At 41.2% G+C, this 22,171-nt stretch overlaps 1 protein-coding gene across 1 annotated transcript in view; it reads right to left on the minus strand.

The window, feature by feature from the left end:
• LOC114645457 (myoneurin-like) overlaps window positions 1–21,770 on the minus strand; it is a 51,976-nt gene extending 30,206 nt beyond the window's left edge. The window contains exons 1-6 of the mRNA XM_028793308.2: window positions 21,491–21,770; window positions 17,908–18,707; window positions 17,481–17,640; window positions 17,226–17,404; window positions 16,673–16,756; window positions 14,423–14,660 (exon numbers count right to left, since the gene is read on the minus strand). Of these exons, the coding sequence (XP_028649141.2) occupies window positions 14,423–14,660; window positions 16,673–16,756; window positions 17,226–17,404; window positions 17,481–17,640; window positions 17,908–18,707; window positions 21,491–21,759 (1,730 nt within the window). The 5' untranslated portion in view covers window positions 21,760–21,770. The remainder of the gene's footprint in view (window positions 1–14,422; window positions 14,661–16,672; window positions 16,757–17,225; window positions 17,405–17,480; window positions 17,641–17,907; window positions 18,708–21,490) is intronic.
• Between the last annotated feature and the right edge of the window lie 401 nt (window positions 21,771–22,171).

The following is a 22,171-nucleotide window of genomic DNA, read 5'->3' on the forward strand; positions in this document are numbered from 1 at the left end:
GTTGCAAAAAAAACCAGAAACTTGTGAAAAGGAAGTACAACGAAGACTACATTCGATATGGATTCTCGTGGTGTGGTGACGAAACGGCTCCAAAGCCACAATGCATCATTTGCGGCGATCAGCTATCAAACGAGGCAATGGCACCCAGTAAAGTAAATCGCCATCTAAATTCAAACCATCCCAGTTACTCCAAAAAAGACAAACAACTCTTGTGTTAATTAAAAATGATAAGCGGTCATGCTTAAAAGATCTTGACCAAGAACTTCGGGTTGCGCTGTCAAATATTGAGCTGAATATAAAACTTCTGTGTTCATTGAAACAAGCGCAGGTATCACATTAATCAGTCATTATGTTATAACTAGGGGGCTCCGCCCCCTGCTCGCTTCGCTCGCCAACCCCTGGTGTTGGGAAATGACAAAGAGCGTGATGTATGAATGAGATGTAGAATAGTGTGAAGGTGTAGATGATGCATATAGAAAGCAAACAATAAAGTGTGTGGCACAGTGTAAAGGTGTATTGGAAAATTTCTTTGTAAACGCCGTTTAAGTGTAAAAGGTAATTCCAGGTCAGAACTTGTAATGTCAATGAAGATGGTCATTGTCGTGATCAGAGTCAACTTTGTCAGAGCTTAGAAAGAGTTGTGTCTCTCCAGGAAGTAATGCAATGACTTGGGTATTTATGTTTTACACATTAATATTTTTTGGACATAATATAGTGCGTTGTGTTAAAAGGGGCATTTGGTCTAATGAGATTGCTGTTCCAAATATCTCTGTAACTAAGTCGTCTCAGATAAAGGCTTGAGGAATTGTAATAATATCTGGGTGAAGTCTATCTGTATTGGTGAGTGTACCATCTCCCAGTTGTAATAACCAATTGTTATGATCTGGATCTGGACATCGCATGTTTTGTACTAACTGTATCTTTTGAAAGCAATGCCAATTGTCTGCGTATTTTAAGGTGCACTGAACAATAGCTGAGTGCATGGCATGTGGAACAATAGCTAAGCACTGTCTAAAATCTCCTCCTAATAAAAGTACCTTTCATCGAAAGGGAATATTATTATTCATCAACGTTTGTAGAAGTTTATGAATGGTGTTGAGTAAGTGACTGGATGCCATTGTACATTCATCAATAATTAACAGTTTTGCAAGACGGATGTCACGTGCAGTGCTACTGTTCATGTTCATCGTGGATACCGATTTGTAGGATCTAATGCAGTTCATAAAGTTTTTACTTTCAGGTACATCGTTAGTTAGAAGCTTCTGTAGATATTCAGGATATGAATGTAAAGGAGGCAGTCTAATTTGATCCTTTTGACAACAACGTGTAAATGTATTACTTGTATCGCCAGTTGTTTCTTCAGGGAAGTTAAGTGAATGACAATGATTGCAAATGACATTCATTAATCCGAATGAATTTTCCTGAATAGTGGACTCATTATTGAACGCGTTGTCAGCTAACTGGCGTAAGCGTTTAGCAGGTGTCTGTCGTTGATGTCCGTGACCTGTATGTTTTGCTTGTGCCGTTTGAGAGGCGCGTCGTTGTATGTCCAGTATTTGGGACGTGTTGTTTTGGAGCTGTAATCGATTTGCCTGTGCTGTGTGAGAAGCCCGTTGTAGTTTACGGCGTGCATTGTTTGTATTGAGCCTTGCCCGTTTTTGTATGTAGGTCAGTTGAGCTTTCTCTTTTTGGAGCCTTGCCTGCTTGTTTTCCGGCATTCCAGATGCGCGGTGTAGACGTCTGCGTTTATTTATTTTGTCACTTCGCTGTCGTTTCTGTATGTCTGAGACGGGAGGTGTTTCGTTTTGAACCTGTGCCTGTATTGATGCAGCACTGTGAGACGCGCGCTGCATGCATCTACGTTCATGTTGTACCCGTGATCGTGAATTCATGACTTGTTTGTTCTTCAGCGTTAGATATATGGATAAGTAATAAGGAGGATCGCACTCACTGTTAATATGGAGCCTTTTCTGCGGTTGAACGGTTAATAGTGCCTCATTGTAATGAGATCCACCTATGCTGCATAGTGTGAATTGTGTTTGGTCCCGTTATCCGAGCCGTATCGTTTTGTACCCGTGATCGTGAATTCATGACTTGTTTGTTCTTCAGTGTGAGAAATATGGATAAGTAATAAGGAGGATCGCACTCACTGTTAATATGGAGCCTTTTCTGCGGTTGAACGGTTAATAGTGCCACATTGTAATGAGATCCAGCTATGCTGCATAGTGTGAACGTGTTGAGATGACGTATGTTTAATAGGGACGGTTCATTTAGAAATGGGGCTTTGTGTGTCATTTGTTATTTATGTTACTGTGGTCGTGGGTCTGAATCGTCGTTTTTGTGTACGTTTCGTGTGCTATGTCCGTAGTCTGTCCCGTTTTGTGTCCAATGGGTTTTGTGTGGTGCTCGCGGCTTCTTTTTTTTTGTGTGGTAGGGGCTTGTTGAATCCTGCTCTTTGTGTGTGTCCCATTTCGTGTGCAATGGGTTTCGTGCACAGCGCCGGCATCTGACTCCTTTTTTTTGTGGTCTGACTCCTTTTTTCTGTGCGCGGTGCCTCATTTATTATTTTAGGTTGCATGCCATCCGGTTCCCATTGCTTTTGGGGGATTTGTGGGGCGCCTGCGCAGTACGTCTTTTGCATCCACGGCCCATTGCCAGATGTCCCTGCGTCCATCCGGTTTATCATTCTCGGTTAGTAATGTGGATAATAATAATTATTACGATTGCATAAAAGTAAATATAGTATAGTTTTTATGTATGTATACTTATAATAAATGTATACATATAATAAAAAATGAAAATTTATTGTAAAATTTGTGATTTAAATTAATATCTATATATCAGTGGCGTAGCTGGAGTTCATGTTGTCCAGGGCGGTGAAAAATTTGACGCCCCAAAGCTGAAAGAAATTTTTTTTTGCGCCTCTTCAAGGAACAAAAAAAAAGGAAAGTACCGTAGTTTGGACGCCTCTAAATAGCTGGCGCTCGGAGCGGACCGCCCCCCAACCCCGGCCTAGCTACGGCACTGCTATATCCTGTATTTTGGCTTTTGATGTGCCGCGGAATTCTAGGAAGAACTTTGGTGTGTCGTAGGTGAGAAAAGGTTGCGGAGCACTGGTTTATGTAACAGAAGTAAAGGGAAATTATTTGAAAGTATTCTGAAGAAATTGATTACAAAGGTCAAATATTAGTATTTGAATTTTGACACCAACATTTTTTTAACCCTAAAGACAGCAACTAGTAAGTTAGCCGTAGTCATGGTGCCGCAGAGTGGGGATGTGTTGCATATTAAATTAGCACATACGAGAAAGAATTTCACTGTACTCTCTACACTGTAATGTACCTGCAATTGCTCTGTTGTGGGTATGACGTTAACCTGCATCCAGCCCTGCAAGCAGGTCCTCCAATTTGCAGGGAAAATGTGGAGGTTGGTGGCACTCTAGCCATTGTAAAAAACATCTAACATTGTTCCACTCCATTTGAACTAGTGTGGTGCTGAGGTGTCACCCATTGCACCGCTGTACTAGGTCTTAATTTGGGGTCCTGTGGTGGGTGCGGCAACACTCTATCAGTGCATGCTCCCAAACTCTTCTCCTTCTCTTCCTCCTCCTCCTTCTCTACACGTGACAATAAGGACCACCCCATAAACAAGGAGCAAAAGTCACTAGGCCAGTATATTGTAACAGCATTAGCTCTTGCATCAGCTGGGGCTGACTCAGTAGCTGCCATCCTTTTATTCAAGTGAGCAGCTTCAGTGTCAGCCACAGATGAGCAGGCCACAGTCACTTGATCACTATCTTAGTGAAGTTATAGCAGGGTATACTTCTACCTAAGAGAAGAATGAAATGAACAAGAGTCCATTGTGCAGCGCTACAATATTAACACAGCCCCTTTAATCAGAATTATTAAAACCCTGAATGAAATGGGATCTTCAGTTTTGAAAAACTGTCGGTGCATCACCATAAAACAGGAAATGTAAATATACCTGGATAGTTAGCAAAGTTCATCTTCATTTTTGGTAATTACATACTTTCTCACTGTGGAGATTTACTTCTTCGTTTTAAATGGAATTTCTCTTCCACATATAGTCATCTTGGCTAAGGCCGACATGCATTTTGCCCTTTAAGCTATGTTGTTAAGGATGGTGTGTTTATCTATTAAATGAAACAACTCAGATGCAGTTGAAGTGCAGACTTTCAGCTTTAATTCAGTGCGGTGAACAAAACGATTGCATAAAAATGTGAGGCAACTAAAGCATTTTTTTAACACAATCCCTTCATTTCAGGGACTCAAAAGTAATTGGAGAAATTAAATAACTGGAAATAAAATGTTCATTTCTAATACTTGGTTGAAAACCCTTCACTGGCAATGAGAGCCTGAAGTCTTGAACTCATGGACATAACCAGATGCTGGGTTTCCTCCTTTTTAATGCTCTACCAGGCCTTTACTGCAGTGGCTTTCAGTTGCTGTTTGTTTGTGGGCCTTTCTGTCTGAAGTTTAGTCTTCAACAAGTGAAATGCATGCTCAATTGGGTTAAGATCAGGTGACTGACTTGGTCATTCAAGAGTTTTCCACTTCTTTGCTTTAATAAATTCCTGGGTTGCTTTGGCTATATGTTTTGGGTCATTGTCCATCTGTATCATGAAACACCACCCAATCAATTTGACTGCATTTAGCTGGATTTGAGCTGACAGTATGTCTCTGAACACCTCAGAATTCATTCGGCTGCTTCTGTCCTGTGTTACATCATCAATAAACACTAGTGTCCCAGTGCCACTGGCAGCCATGCACGCCCAAGCCATCACACTGCCTCCACCGTGTTTTACAGATGATGTAGTATGCTTTGGATAATGAGCTGTTCCACGCCTTCTCCATACTTTTTTCTTGCCATCATTCTGGTAGAGGTTGATCTTGGTTTCATCCTTTCAAAGAATGTTTTTCCAGAACTGTGCTGGCTTTTTTAGATGTTATTTAGCAAAGTCCAATCTAGCCTTTCTATTCTTGAGGCTTATGAGTGGTTTGCACCTTGCAGTGCACCCTCTGTATTTACTTCATGCAGTCTTCTCTTTATGGTAGACTTGGATATCGATACACCTACCCCCTGGAGAGTGTTGTTCACTTGGTTGGCTGTTGTGAAGGGGTTTCTCTTCACCATGGAAATGATTCTGCGATCATCCATCACTGTTGTCTTCCGTGGACGTCCAGGTCTTTTTGTGTTGCTGAGTTCACCAGTGCTTGCTTTCTTTCTCAGGATGTACCAAACTGTAGATTTTGCCACTCGTAATATTGTAGCAATTTCTCAGATGTTTTTTTTCTGTTTTCGCTGCTTAAGGATGGCTTCTTTCACCTGCATGGAGAGCTCCTTTGGCCGCATGTTGTCTGTTCACAGCAAAATCTTCCACATGCAAGCACCACACCTCAAATCAACTCCAGGCCTTTTATCTGCTTAATTGATAATGACATAACGACGGACTTGCCCACACCTGCCCATGAAATAGCCTTTGAGTCAATCGTCCAATTACTTTTGAGCCCCTGAAATGAAGGGATTGAGTTAAAAAATGCTTTAGTTGCCTCACATTTTTATGCAATCGTTTTGTTCACCCCACTGAATTAAAGCTGAAAGTCTGCACTTCAGCTGCATCTGAGTTGTTTCATTTAAAATTCATTGTGGTAATGTACAGAACCAAAATTAGAAAAAAGTTGTCTCTGTCCAAATATTTATGGACCTAACTGTAAGCAAGCCACTACATACACTTCCAACGTTTTTGTCAACTGTACTTTGCCTAAAAAAAAAAAAAAATTGAATCATGGGTTGACACAGGCAGGCACAGGTTCTTGCGACATCCCTAGCAGTGACTGTTGAAGCCCCTGGGCAACAGTTTTTATCTGCAATCCGAGTCACTGTAGCTTGTAACTCCTCCAGAGTTCTCATTGATCTCTTAAGTGTCCTCCCTCACTAGACTTGTGTGTGTGTAGCTTTACAGCACTGCAATTCTGTGTCCATATCTTAACTGATTTAACTGGACTCCAAGTGATATTCAATGACTTGGGATATTTTCTTATCTCCATCCCCTAACTTGTGCTTTTCACTTTTTAATGGAGCTTTTTGGAGTTAATTTTGCCTTCACTGCATAGGTCAGACTGTGATGCTGACTCCCCACAAACTGGACCTTCCAGACAATGTGCATTTAGACTCATTTAACTAATTATGCCACACTGAAATCCGATTGGCTGAACCAGTGATCATTTGTGTGTGTCATATTAAAGGGGGGTTAGTGCTTATGTAATTAATTATTTTTGTTTTGTATTTGTAATTAATTTTGACCAGTTTGCAGAGATCTTTTCACTTTTGACATTATATAGTCCTTTTCTGTTGAGATCAATGTCCATCCATTTTCCAACCCGCTGAATCCGAACACAGGGTCACGGGGGTCTGCTGGAGCCAATCCCAGCAAACACAGGGCACAAGGCAGGAACCAATCCTGGGCAGGGTGCCAACCCACCACAGGACACACACTAGGGCCAATTTAGAATCGCCAATCCACCTAACCTGCATGTCTTTGGACTGTGGGAGGAAACCAGAGCGCCCGGAGGAAACCCACACAGACACGGGGAGAACATGCAAACTCTACGCAGGGAGGACCCGGGAAGCAAACCCGGGTCTCCTAACTGCGAGGCAGCAGCGCTACCACTGCGCCACCGTGCCGCCCCGAGATCAATGTCAAAAAAGCCAAATTAAATTCATTCCAATTCAGTGTTGTACAACAAAAAAAAGGAAAAGCTTCGAATCGTGTGGAAAATTTTCATAGGCAATGCCATACACTAGTCTATTTAATTTCAGAGCACTGATGGGATAAAAGTGCATTTCATGCACTGACAGATTACTGTTAGTTTTGAAAAATACTAGGACTCAGAATTTTGTTTTTAGTTTGCATGTTTTCCATTTGACTAGAGCATTTATCTGGGTCTTCTGCTTTTCTTTGTTCCAAACGTGTTCGGATGTTTGATCAGGTGTACAGAGCAGTGAAATTTTAACTTGCAGCATACTATCTCTTTCAGTGCCATGATTGGTGACTATGTCTACCTTACCCCAAAATGTAGGTCTACTTTTTCTTTAAAGAGTGGTAGACAATCCAGAATGGCCCTATTTTACTTTAGGGTGTGGCTGTTCCTTCAGTGTGTTTTTAATGTTCATATTTTAGGTCAATTGGCCACTGCAGCTTGTCCCTGTATGAATGTGGATGAAGTTTCTGAGATGCTTTCTGGTGGCCTAGCGTTCCATCTAAACTTGGTTCCTGCTTTGCTCTCAGTGTTGCTGGGATAGGCTTCTCCTCCCCTAAGCCACTCTGGATAGCACTATGGCCTTTAAAATGGATGGATATATGGATGTTTGTACAGTGATCCCTCGCTATATCGCGCTTCACCTTTCGCGGCTTCACTCTATCGCGGATTTTATATGTACCATACCATTTTTGTTTGTTAAGCGCTTAAAAACACAGCATTACAACTGACCGAAGCGCTGTACAGTTAAAACAAGCAAGACTAAAAGCAAAATATTAAAAAAAACAAACATTAAGAGAGAATTAAAACAGAGACACTAAAAAACAGGTCAGGGGACCCAATAAAACAGAGAAATAGCAAAAAGCAAGTGGGAATAAGACAGGTTAAGAATTAAAAGCCAATGTGAAGAAGTGCGTTTTTAGGTGTGATTTGAATGTGGTGACTGAAGTGGCTTGCCTAACCACTAAAGGTAAGGAGTTCCAGAGCTTGGGTGCACAGACAGAAAAAGCCCTTTCACCACGAGCTTTAAAATGTGCCTTGGGAACGGTTAGGAGCAGCTGATCTGCGGATCTAAGAACACGAGGGGGATTGTGACGATGGAGCAAGACACTCAAGTAGGCAGGGGCTAGACCATTTAGTGCCTTATAGGTTAAGAGGAGTATCTTAAAATCAATTCTGAAGCTAACCAGCAGCCATTGTAGGGTTTTTAAAATCGGTGTAATGTGTTGGCTTCTGCTGCTTCCAGTTAAAAGTCTTGCAGCCGCATTTTGAACCAATTGGAGTCTCGAAAGAGTGGCTTTACTAATACCATATAGGCAGGAATTAGAATAGTCGAGCCGGGACGTAATGAATGCATGGATTACTGATTCAAGGAGGTGGTAAGGCAGAATTGGTTTGAGTTTGGCAATTCGCCTGAGATGGAAAAAGCAGGATTTTACTGTGCTGTTGACCTGAGCATCCATTTTCAGGACCATATCCATTTTGATTCCAAGATTGGAAACAGACGAAGTTACTGGAATGGGAAGAAAGTCGAGGTCAAGGGGTAGGGTCTGTTTGCGGTCGGGACTAAAAACAATGACCTCGGTTTTTGAATCGTTCAGGTGAAGGAAGTTTACAGCCAGCCAGTCCTTAATGTCAGATAAGCAGTTGAGAAGAGGTTTAGTGGAGTCAGTTGACTTGAGGGAGAAATAAATTTGGCAGTCATCAGCATATAGGTGATACGAGATTGCATGTTTTCTAAAAATTGCACCTAAAGGCAGGATGTAAATTGAAAAAAGTAGTGGCCCCAAAATGGAACCCTGGGGGACACCACATGGGAGTGGGACTGATTCAGATGACAAATCGTCTAGCATGACTCTAAGAGTCCTGTTGCAGAAATATGACCTGAACCAGTCGAGGGCTAAGCCAGATACACCAACCCAGGATTCGAGTCGGGAGACCATGATGTCGTGGTCGATTGTGTCGAAGGCAGCAGATAAATCGAGAAGAACCATAATCACGTAGAGTCCTGAGTCCAATGCCAAAAGGACATCATTTAGGACACGTAAATGCGCGGTTTCTGTGCTGTGTTGGGGCCTAAAGCCTGACTGAAAAAGGTCCATTACCCGATGGTCCTGTAGGTGGTGAATTAATTGCTCATAAACTACTTTTTCGAGTAATTTTGACAGGAAAGGTAGTTTGGAAATTGGACGAAGATTGGAGAAGATGGCAGGGTCAAGATCAGGTTTTTTCACGATTGGATGTACAACTTGTTTGAAAGCACAAGGAACTGTAGCCGAAGATAGACTACTAGTTATGATCTTTAAGACATCATATCGAATCACAGGAAAGACATCTTTTAGCAGTCTGGACGGCACCACATCGTCCGGAGAGCCTGAAGGCTTCATTGAGGCAACGATTTTTTCCAGATGGGGGAGCGAAATGGGTTCAAAGCTAGTGAGGGAGCTGTGTACAGGAACGGCTAAATCAACAGAGCCAGAAGAAGAAATGGAGATCTGGGATCTAATGTTCGTGACCTTATCCAGAAAAAACATAAGGATCTGATTACAAAGAGCATTGGAGGGAGAAGAGAAAACAGTTGCAGCTGGAGAGAGGACAGCATTCAGTGTTTTGTATAAGACACGTTGATTGCCAGAAGTTTTTGAGATGATGTCAGTAAAAAAACGGTTCCTTGCACCTCTGACTGCTCTCTGGTATTGAGACCACATGTCTCTCATGCAGTCAAAAGTAACAGTGAGACCATCTTTCCTCCATTTACGTTCTAGCCGCCTACAGTTTTGCCTGATGGAGCGAGTTTGTTCATTTAGCCATGGGTCATGCTTGACTTTGGATTGTCTCTGTTTGAGTGGGGCTACAACATCCATCACAGAACAGCAGGAAGTATAGAAGGTTTGCAATAAAACATCAGCATCCATGGATTCACATGATGTGGAGATTGATGAAAAAGCAGCTGCAAAATCTTCAGCAGCAGAAGGGGAAATGACACGGAAGGGACGGGTAGTGGTGGATTTACCATGCTCAGCAGAGACCAAATCCAAATTAAACAGAACAGGCGAGTGATCAGAAAAACAGGGAGGCAGAATATGTAAGCATATTTAAATATATATCGTGGATTTTTTGCTGGTTCGCGGATTTCTGAGGACAATGGGTCTTTTAATTTCTGGTACATGCTTCCTCAGTTGGTTTGCCCAGTTGATTTCATACAAGGGACGCTATTGGCAGATGGCTGAGAAGCTACCCAACTTACTTTTGTTTCTCTCTCTCTCTCTCTCTCTTGCGCTGACTTTCTCTGATCCTGACGTAGGGGGTGTGAGCAGGGGGGCTGTTCGCACACCTAGACGCTACGGACGCTCATCTAAAAATGCTGAAAGATTATCTTCACGTTGCTACCTTCTGTGTGCAGCTGCTTCCTGAAGCGACATGCTGCACGGTGCTTCGCATACTTAAAAGCTCAAAGGGCACGTATTGATTTTTCACTGTTTGTTTTTCTTTGTCTCTCTCTCTCTCCCTGCTCCTGACGGAGGGGATGTGAGCTGCCGCCTTCAACAGCTTTGTGCCGCGGTGCTTCGCATACTTAAAAGCCAAACAGCCCTATTGATTTGTTTGGTTTTCTCTCACTTTCTGACATTCAGTGCTCCTGACGCGCACTCCTTTGAAGAGATATGTTTGCATTCTTTTAATTGTGAGACAGAACTGTCATCTCTGTCTTGTCATGGAGCACAGTTTAAACTTTTGAAAAAGAGACAAATGTTTGTTTGCAGTGTTTGAATAACGTTCCTGTCTCTCTACAACCACCTGTGTTTCTGCGCAAATCTGTGACCCAAGCATGACAATATAAAAATAACCATATAAACATATGGTTTCTACTTCGCGGACTTTCTTATTTCGCGGGTGGCTCTGGAACGCAACCCCCGCGATGGAGGAGGGATTACTGTATAGTTTTGTGTAGTCTTATTTAGGCCTGCCCAATACATATATCTAATTTTAGCAGTTGCCACCATAGTTGAACTGACATTTAGTGACACGCGACAAAAAACAAATCCTTTAAATCTCTGCAATCTTTGGATATGTCAGTTTGGAGATGGAAACTGTTGGGGCTATCGGGCTTTCCTAAACTGAATTTGCAAAAAAAAAGTTAGAAGCAGTAGTCTGTCTAACCAGGAGTGGGAATCTTAATAAAATCTCCAAGAGCAGAATATATAATTTTGTGTTGTACAAATGGGACTTCAGCTACAATCTAGGGATGTTTACTCTTTATGGTCAGCATTCCCATCTTCATCATCACAAAGACACTGGGAGCGGAGGGGAACAGGTTACTTCTAGGGCAAAGCCACTGAACATTCTTTAAAAAAGTGCCATAGTTTGGGGATGCTTAGTTGAATCAAGACCAAGGTGAATAGGTATTACTAGAAAAACAATTATGTCTGCTCTGTACAAGAGACGTCTTTGGAAAATATTTAGGCCATGAATCTGTGAACTGAACATGAAGTGGAGCTGGGTTGGCAGAGAGGCAGTGTATGGAATAAAACAGATTTGGAGTAACAGGGATTGTGGAAGAGAGGTGATAGGGTGTGTGCAGGTGGGTGGAATGGATGGAGAGGAGTGTCAGGAGTGATTTGTGACAGACGGTTATCAGCAAGAGTGATAGGAAAGGTCTACAGGACGGTAGTGAGACCAGCTATGTTATATGGGTTGAAGACGGTGGCACTAACCAGAAAGCAGGAGACAGAGCTGGAGGTAGAACAGTTAAAAATGCTAAGATTTGCACGGAGTGTGACGAGGATGGATAGGATTAGGAACAAGTATATTAGAGGGCCAGCTCAGGTTGGATGGTTGGGAGACAAAGTCAGAGAGGCGAGATTGCGCTGGTTTGGACATGTGCAGAGGAGAGATGCCGAGTATATTGGGAAAAGGATTTTAAAGATAGAGCTGCCAGGCAAGAGGAAAAGAGGACGGCCAAGAGAAGATCTGCTGTGGCAACCCTTAACAGGAGCAGCTGAAAGGAGGAAGAGGAGGAGTGTTCCAAGTCCAAAGCTAAACCCAGTGAGAGGAGGCAAACATGAAACAATTAGTTGTGGAAGACAGATATATCTCAGTTGAAGCAATAACTTCAGTTCTTACAAGATACATCTGACTGCAGTTATCAAGATGGTTTAACCAAGTGGAAGAGGTTTTGTCTAGAACCATAATTTCAAGGACACCATCATAAAGCTGTACAATTGGATCTTGAGATGCACTGGTAGCAATGATCAAATTGTCAGTGACAACAGAATACACAACAGTTTGGGAAAATGCAATGCCTTAAACACTGAATTGAGCTACAGAGATCACCATCTCTTGGGTACAAATAGGAATCCTGTGCAGTTGGGGGTATAATTGAGTTATTCTAGAGTCTGTTATTAGATGTCAGGAGGGACATCTTACTTAGTGCACATGTGCCCATGTTGCTCACTTTTACAGCTGAGCCCTATAAATGAGACATGGGGTTCAGGATTGCAGACACACCTTGGGTCATGAGGACTCCCAGGAGAACTGTCATTGACTCTGGAAATAGTCTCAGGTTAAATGCCCCTGCATTGACCATTCCAGTGATCATGAAGCTGGATAGAAGAGGACAGGCGGCACTCCCCTGATGAGATGAAAGACAGCCAGGGTTAGAAGAACAGGTAGAGGGTTAAGCGAGTTAAAAGCTAGCAAGTGAACTCAGCACCTCACTGCAATTTGGGGCTTGAACCCTCATATAAAAAAGCTCAAAATTGTATTTTTTATCATTATTTACAGTGTCTGGCATCTACTAAATTCCCTTTCTTTGCAATCTGATGAACATTTCATGTTACAAGCCACTGAGAATTGGGTTGTTTGTTTTTTATACAATATAATAAAATAAGTTATCAAAGGTTTGCGTCATTTGTTCACTTGCTGTTTATTGTTAACTAAAAGTTGAAAATTTGAAAATGTTAATATTTACTGTGAAAATTAAATATGAAACTTTATGCCACCATAAGAGAAATCAACAGTTGCATAGACTGCTGGCCAATTAACTTTTTACAACTGTTCACAGCCTTGAAAAATAGTACATTGAACTATGAAATGCAACTTTAGTGAAGCTATTGCCATTAAACAATGTATTGAGTAAGGATTAAATATTTTATAGAATGTAAGAAACAAAGCATTTGATTTTCTGAATACTGTTTAATACAGTTGAGTCTTGCTCTCAGTGGAATAGGCTTTTGTTTTCAGTTTATGTTATACAGAATTGTAAAAAGTCAGAGATGTCAGAACAGTACATCTTCAACAATTTTTTTGAAAATCACTGTACACTACTGGTCAAATGTTTTAGAACATCTCAGTTTTTTCCAGTTTATCTTCAAATGTAATCAGTTGAAATGCAATGCATGTCAAGGTAAATAAATGTAAAATGTAGGTTAGTAAAAACTGAAAAAAAAGGAAATTTCCGAACAAGTCTTCACAGAGCAACTAAAAGGTTACAACCTACAGATGTTCTGCAACAATTTAAGTAAATTAAGCAATTTGCATAGGTGTCCCAACTTCTGTTGATTACTTAAAAACCCTCTGCCTCTCTTAAACCAGAGTTGGAACAGACTGTGACTACACCCTCTGAAGTACTACTTGGATAATAATCCAGTGATAATGACCAGAAAACGGCAATTAACATGTGAAACGAAGCAGCAGTATTATCCTTAGAAGTGCAGGCCTTCTATTTAGAGAAATTACAAAACAAAAGTGTCAGTGAGTACAGTGGTGTTCGACACAATCCAAAGGCAATTGGAAACTGCAAGAAACTCTGATAGGAAGAGATCTGGCAGAGCCAAAGTCACAACCCAATCAGAACACAGATTTCTGAGGGCCACCAACTTGTGTGATAGGTGCCTCACAGCCCAACAACTTAACATTGGTCACAAGTCTCAGTTTCTACTGTGAAGAGGACACTTTGTGCTGCAGGTTTGACAGGGTGAGTGGCAGTAACAAAGCCATTCCTTAAAGGACAAAATAGGGCCTTGAAATACTAGCTGTGGACTACCGCAGACTGGAAGAAAGTCTTGTGGACCTTCTTCTTTCGGCTGCTCCTGTTAGGGGTTGCCACAGTTACCTAAGAAAGTCTTATGGACCAATGAAATCGAAATTTGAAATCTTTGGTTCATCATACAGGGTTTTTTTGTTTGTGAAAGGATGGTTTCTCAGTGTGTGACACCAACTATGTGATGGTCTGGTTTTTTTTTTTGTTGGAGGCAAAAATGGTGACTGGCATTGTGAATCAAAAGGATTACAACGGTTTGACTGCTATATTCGTAAAAGGTGTCTACTCTGATGAATCAAAATTTTGAATAACATTTTGAACACTTGATTTCTTGACTTATTTTTTTATTTACCAGTGTTTATTATTTCTATGCCTTGATTTCATGCAACATTATTAAACTATGTGCATTTCAATAAAAAGTGAAAAATCTAAGGTGTTCTAAAACGTTTGACCGGAAGTATACATATGTCCAAGTATGATATAGAATTAATCCTTATTTTGCTTTGAATATTAAAAAGTAGTGTGAAAGCATTTTAGATAGATAGATAGATAGATACTTTATCTGAATATTTATAAATTTTGTATGACAAAGATTCAGTAGAGCTGTTTCAGAAAGAAATAATTTGAGTCTGAATCATTGATTTTAAGTGGCTGATCTGAAGAAACAGTAGAACCTTCTGTTATCATCAACAGCATCTTGTCTTCTGGGGCCATTGGAACAAAATTGGCGAGTGAAAAGTTTATGGGTTTCAATTCTACTAGCTCCTGCAAAACAGCTTTCTGGAGAATATCCTCATCTTGAAAGAAGTCTGGTGCTGAATGAGGAGTTTGGTTTATGTCTCCTGAAAACCAAAAACAGAAGGTTTGAGCAATGCAATCTAATTTTGCAAATTTAAATGCAATTTTTAAGCAAGCTTATTTATAGCATGCAGAGTACAGTTATATTCTTATTTCCACTTGCTAATCAACATTCAACAAACATGTCACCACTGTTTGCCTCCATGATTAGTGAGAAAGAACTATCTTTCTAGCTGCTGTCTACAGAGTTGAAAAATGTTGGTTGTCATAATACAGTGACAATCAAATTATACTGAAAATTTAATAAAAACATTACTTTTCTCCCGTTTTATTTGCAGGCACACAATTCAACACATTTATACATGTGACAAACATAAAATTTCAAAACGTGAAAATTTTATTTCAAAATTAATTTTAATTTGTGCACATACAGTGCTTTTCTCTGTGGTCAGGCTCATAACAAAAGATTTTAAAAATATAACACGTTTAGTAAGTATATAGAGAATATTACATCCACACAAACCTATGCATGTAGGTGATAAGAGAGACATAAAAATATTAGAGACATATTAAGTATTTTTAAAGTTATGTTGTTTCAAGTTTCTTAATCGTGGCAGAAATATTGGTAAAGGAAGTAACACGAACGCAGGTTGGTTGGTAAAAAGAAAAAAAAATAGTTGACAAATCCTGAATAAAGAAACACTTGGTATTAGACAACAAAAAAGACCAATGCTGTTGATATCTGGAATTAAAGGAGTAAGTAAAGAACTCCAGTTGATAGAAATCCTGGATTAAACAATTCTCTTAAGTCCTAAGGCATGAGAAAGAGTAACCTTACCAGCTGTCTAGTTTGTTGATATTATGCTTTTATATAACACTGATTTCTGAAAGTTCCAATACTACAATGGCTTGATTAGCGAGACACTCGGACTACACGGCATACCATACAAACTAGAACCCTACAGACTGCCTGTTTCTAGCTGAAGTAGGATGTGAAAATGATTAGCTTTAATACATGGCTATATACAGTGGATTGAAAAAGTTTTCACACCCCTTGATTTTCTACACATATTATTGTGCTGTACATTTAATTTTAAATGGATAAATTTGCCATTTTCACCCATCAGTCTGCACTCCATGACCAAACAAGCAAACAGGATGCACTTGGCCCAATCTGGAGTGCTTAAGCAAAGGGTCTGAATAGTCTTAACAGGATTATAGGCCCCGGGGCCCCTACCTATTCAACCACTCAGCAAGTCACAACATACATAGATTAGCATGAGACCCCTATGCTCGTGAGGCCCCCAGGCAACTGCCCAGTGTGCCCATGCATTAAGACGGCCCTGTGAATAGTTGTATGAATGAGAGACAATGGACCTAGAAAGTGAAGGGGTCTGAATACTTACTGAACCACATGTATTTAAACTGACAAAAAAATACAACTACTGAGATAGCAAATTTCAGAATGATTAAAGATAACTTTCAATTATTAAAATCAAACCTGTATTTCATAGTAGACTTCAAGGTATTTTACAAATAAGACATGAAATGCATCATTATAAAAAAAAGTTAAAACAATTTTTAATATTCTTTGCATATCAACTATTTCCTTCTCATCTTTTTTCCTATCAACTCACGTACCCCAAAAGTATCAATAAAACTGGGCTGTTGGAGAGTATCTGCCTAGACCACTAATGCAGCCGATCATTAGTCACCCTGACAGGCCCAGCTCTTAAATTTGCAGGATTAGGACATCAACCATAATTTTAAAGATGCCTTAAATATGCTTTGAACTGTATGCTGCTGAACATATTAAAAAATGGAACAATTGTACAAGAAAGATCATGACTGTGGTAAGAAGTAATTTTTAACAAAAAGAATGAGCTGCTTACATTTGGTTAAAAAAAAATTCTCCACAATAGCACTAAAATTTCAGTGCCCTGAATACATGTAAATAAATCTAGCAGTTTCATTAAGGTGTTTTTCCCTTTGAATATGTTGTAAGCAAAATAAACACGAGTGACCAATAGATTGTATTGGAAGCATTTATACTAACCATTGTGAGACTTGCCATGTTTATTAAGGTCTCCTGCAGAAAAAAAGGTTTTCCCACATGTGGTGCACTTGTATGGCTTCTCTCCTGTTAATGTAGTACAGAAAACAAAAACTGTCAAATAACAAGTTTTCACAACAGTTAACTGAAAATTTCTGTTACTGTAAACAGAATACTGGCATAACACTGTCATACTTGCTTAATCCAACTCAGGGGGGCAGAGTCTGTCCCAACCACACTGGGTGCAAGGCAGGAAACAGCCTTGGACTGGACACTATTTATCCACACATCCATGTGGGAGCAAAACCCCCATAGGCACAAAAAGAATGGAAGAAAACTCCAGATGAAAAATACCTGAATACTCAATTTCAAGCTGGGATGATGGAACTATGAGGCGCGAGTGCTACTTACTGCCCACCTTGCCACCCAGCACAGGAATATCGGATATAATCTTCATAGTAAAAATTGCCAAACCAGATCTTTCCTAGCAGGCCTAGACAAAAATTCCTTGTTCAAAAAACTTTGCATGGAATTTCAAGATTTCAAGGATACTGACCTGTGTGCTTACGAGTATGTGTGATAAGAGAACTAGATACAGCGAACGCTTTCCCACACATGTCACAGACGTAAGGTTTCTCTCCCGTGTGACGACGTAAATGGTATGTCAAAGTGCTTGCTTGAGTGAAGCTTTGTCCACATCTTTCACAAACATACGGTTTTTCTCCACTATGTATTCTGTTAATAAAACAAATGAGTCATTTTACTACAACTAATCAATACAAAATGACCCCCTTTTGCATGGTCCACTAACCTTTTGTGTATTTTGAGATTGCTGGATGTGGCAAACTGAAGGCTACAGAAGTCACATTTGTACGGTTTCTCTTCTCCATGGTGCATGTGGCTATGGAAGACCAGCTGGCATTTCTGGGCAAAGCCTTTGTTACAAATGTCACAATGGTATGGCTTCTCTCCTTCAAAAAGAAATCTTATAGTCACCAAATCTGAAAATAACATCAACTACGCTCATATTAAAACCTGATTAAAGTGTGTTATATTTTCATTAAAAAAATCCTCCCAGATCATCCTAGATGCATTTGCTCAGCTCATCTGTTTACTATACAGTGTCTTTGTAGTTGTTGCCACAATGTAAATGAGTAATGCTGAAAAAAATAAAACTGGCAATTTTCCATGTTAAACATCCCCCCCAATAGCATGATACATTGTCCACATTCCCATACCTGTATGTGTGCGGGTGTGAGTCTTGAGCTGGTTGCACTGTGTAAATGCTTTCCCACACAGCTGGCAGATGTAGGGCTTCACACCTTTGTGTATTCGCATGTGTCTCTGTAAGCTACTGGCCTCGGAGAACACCTTTCCACAGGCACTGCACAATGGCTTCCTCTTTGACTGCCTCTCGTTCAACTCACTTCCCACAGAAGGGTCCAGGCATCTCTCTTCTTTGATGCTGGCTGGTGCTGACTTACAAGGTTCCTTCGGAGTACTTTTTTTTCCAGCTCTGCTTCTTTTTCTATTAGGTTTCTGAGAGATCATATCTTGATCCACAAGACTTTCACTGCCCATTGTATCACTTTCTAAGTTCTTGCACTGTTGACTTAGTTGTTCCATGTTGTGGTTGGTATAAGCTAAGATTTTAGCTGATCTTGGCAAGTCTTTCTTCAGCTCATTTTTTTCTACAAGATTAACATAGCTGCTTATTGATTTTTCTGCAAGTTTTTGGACTTTGTTGATTTTTTTTCGTGTAGTCTTTTGGCAGCCATTTTTATGTTGACCTTTGGACAATCTTTTCTGATCTCCACCTGCATGTGGGGAAGCATATTCTTTTGAGTAGTTATATGCAGAGGAGGCATAACTACGCTTACCAGCCAGGCGAGTGCCAACAGAAGCAGTTGCAGTTGCCTCCTCTTCCATCTTCTGTTTCTTACTTTCAATGTGTGTCTCAGAAAATTCTATGCATCTGGCAACTAGACTCTCTATCTTAAGGTAGTTGGCTGCCTGCAGCAACTCGGTCACATTGTAACTGTAATGAAATGAAGTATAAGGACAAAATGATAAACAGGGACTGCTATACTCAAGCAAAATAAGTTTAGCAACAACAAAAACTGGATGCCAAAATGTGGGAAAAGGTCTGTAGAATTTAACAAGGCAAATCCATTATTTTGTGGTTTTCGTCCTGGTCGCGGAACAGTGGACCAGCTCTACACCCTTAGCAGGGTCCTGGAGGGTGCATGGGAGTTTGCCCAACCAGTCTACATGTGTTTTGTGGACTTGGAAAAGGCATTCGACCGTGTCCCTCGGGGAATCCTGTGGGGGGTTCTCCGGGAGTATGGGGTACCGGACCCCCTGATAAGGGCTGTTCGGTCCCTGTACGATCGGTGCCAGAGCTTGGTCCGCATTGCTGACAGTAAGTCGAACCCGTTTCCAGTGAGAGTTGGACTCCGCCAGGGCTGCCCTTTGTCACCGATTCTATTCATAACTTTTATGGACAGAATTTCTAGGCGCAGCCAGGGTGTTGAGGGGGTCCGGTTTGGTGGACTCAGGAGTGGGTCACTGCTTTTTGCAGATGATGTTGTCCTGTTTGCTTCATCAGGCCGTGATCTTCAGCTCTCTCTGGATCGGTTCGCAGCCGAGTGTGAAGCGGCAGGGATGGGAATCAGCACCTCCAAATCCGAGACCATGGTCCTTAGCCGGAAAAGGTTGGAGTGCCCTCTCAGGGTTGGTAGCGAGATCCTGCCCCAAGTGGAGGAGTTCAAGTATCGCGGGGTCTTGTTCACGAGTGAGGGAAGAATGGAGCGTGAGATCGACAGGTGGATCGGTGCGGCATCCGCAGTGATGCGGGCTCTGCATCGGTCTGTCGTGGTGAAAAAGGAGCTGAGCCACAAGGCGAAGCTCTCAATTTACCAGTCGATCTATGTTCCTACCCTCACCTATGGTCATGAGCTATGGGTAGTGACCGAAAGAACGAGATCGCGAATACAAGCGGCTGAAATGAGTTTCCTCCGCAGGGTGTCTGGGCTTTCCCTTAAAGATAGGGTGAGAAGCTCAGTCATCCGGGAGGGGCTCAGAGTAGAGCCGCTGCTCCTCCGTATCGAGAGGAGTCAGATGAGGTGGCTCGGGCATCTGATCAGGATGCCTCCTGGACGCCTCCCTGGTGAGGTGTTCCGGGCATGTCCAACCGGGAGGAGGCCCCGGGGAAGACCCAGGACACGCTGGAGGGACTATGTCTCTCGGCTGGCCTGGGAACGCCTTGGGATTCTCCCGGAAGAGCTAGAAGAAGTGGCCGGGGAGAGGGAAGTCTGGGCATCTCTGCTCAAGCTGCTGCCCCTGCGACCCGACCTCAGATAAGCGGAAGAGGATGGATGGATGGATGAAATCCATTATAGAATTGCAGAAGCATAATTCTGTCCTGGCAATGTGAGGCCTAAATGGTGGCACAGTTCAGTGCATACAAAGGATGCAGTGCAAGGTACAGTATTATATAGAATTTTAGGGGTTGTGAAAATTAAAGCGTAATATTATTTGGCATTGCTTTTGTGAAAATTTCAGAAACTCAGACTCTAAAGTGTCCACACATGGAGTTATGAATAGGAACAGTTTCAAATGGCACCACAATCCTCCCATTATTATAGTGAAGTGGGACACAATTACACACTCATGAGAACAAAGTATTTAACAAAGTAGCTTATCCTGTTTCTTGCTGCCAGAAAAAAAGAACTGTTACCAACACACAGACACTTTTGCTTAAAACAACTAATAAACTGGGGGTGCTAGAGCAGCTTCACATTGAGTGCAAGTGGACTCCGTTTTGTTTTGTTTTGCAAAATATGCAGCTACCACAGAAGGTTAAAAATGAAAACTGTACCTCCGCATCCCCAGAATAGTAACAGCAGTCTACCATTGTGAATGTATGTGCTGTTATAAATACATAAACTCATCTAAGGCCAAAACAAGTCTGAGCATCCAGTGAACTGTGCAACAATCGAATACAGGGGTGTCCAGCTCCAGACCTGGAGGATGGCAGCGGCTGTAGGCTTTCATTCTAACCATCTTCTTAATTAGTGACCAGGTGCTGTTAATTAACTTCATTTGCCTTAATTTTATTTGGCTTGACTCAGCCCCCTGAACTATATTTTTCCTTAATTGGCAGGCAAACAATGAGACACAAAACGAGCCTCCACAAGACCAGCTCGCCTGTGCCTATCGCACGATATCTGAGAATAGGGAACGGTGACGCTCCCAGTAAGGTCACCCAACATTTTGATTGTATTCTTAGGGGGGAAAAAAGTTTCAGAAATGTCTATTGTGGCAGAGTTAAGAGTAGCAACAAGCCATGGAATTAAACAAAGGGGTTTAATGAAAAACAAGAATGCTTCTCATTAAGAATTTGGTTGGAGTGATATTGGTTATAGAGTATGAAGCACTGACTTAGCTGGTCATGTGTTGGCTCACTTCACATCTCATTTGATGTACAAAAAAATAAATTCGGAGGACTGAATAACTAAAGACTGGGCAATCAAAATGAAAGGAAAAGAAGTTAATTAGCAGTGAAAACTGGTCACTGATTAGGAAAAAGGGTTAGAATGAAAACCTGCGACCACTGAGGCCCTCCAGGATAGGAGTTGGAAACCCATGCTTAACACATACCTACAAATACATCTTTTGATTTTTGTCTAATTTCTGCTTAAGATAAATCTTAACAATACTTAATCCTAGAAAAGTATGAAAAAGTTAAAAAAAAATGGTTGGTCTTTGTACTGAATAGTATAATTAGTTCACAAAAAAAGGTCCCCTCACCATACATACCAATCAATGTTTATGACTCCAGTGTAAAGGAAGTCCAGCAAGGTTTGAAACTTGTACTCGTTCACCTGACTCGGGTCCAGAAAAGTAACCCCATTAATGCTTGAGCTGTCATTCTGAGCTCCAAAGTACTCACTAAATGCCGCCAGGACATTCTTGTGGGCCTTGAAGTGAGACTGGCCAATCACAACAATGCAGTCACACAAGATACTCTGCTCACGCTGCTTGTTGAGTTGGTCCAGGAGGTACTTGCAGTGGTGGAAGTTCTGCATGATAAAACCTGTAATATTTAAGTAGAAAGAAAGATACATAAAAACAACTGCCAAGGATGATGAGACACAACACTACTTGTTCAATTCTGACTGAACAGTTTTGGGCCAAGGAATTGATGAACCTCTAATGGTAAAGAGATTTCTAGACCCTGTTCTGCAGAAAGGGATTATATAATGGACAAACGATCAATGAATAGATAGATCACATGAACTGAAGTCATCAGTCACATGCTAACATAAAGATCACCATTGTAATTATTTACCAAAGCAAACCAGATGCAATATTTGTCAAAAAATATTTGCTCAGGCACAAGATAAACTTCGCCTGTAGTTGCAGTTAAGTCCATGTGCAAATGTCATTACCTGTGTGCTTGATACTGTATGCCCTTACTGTAGTGTGGCTATTCCCGCT

Source organism: Erpetoichthys calabaricus, chromosome 2 (genome assembly GCF_900747795.2).
Source record: "Erpetoichthys calabaricus chromosome 2, fErpCal1.3, whole genome shotgun sequence".
In the NCBI taxonomy this organism is placed as follows: Eukaryota; Metazoa; Chordata; class Cladistia; order Polypteriformes; family Polypteridae; genus Erpetoichthys; species Erpetoichthys calabaricus.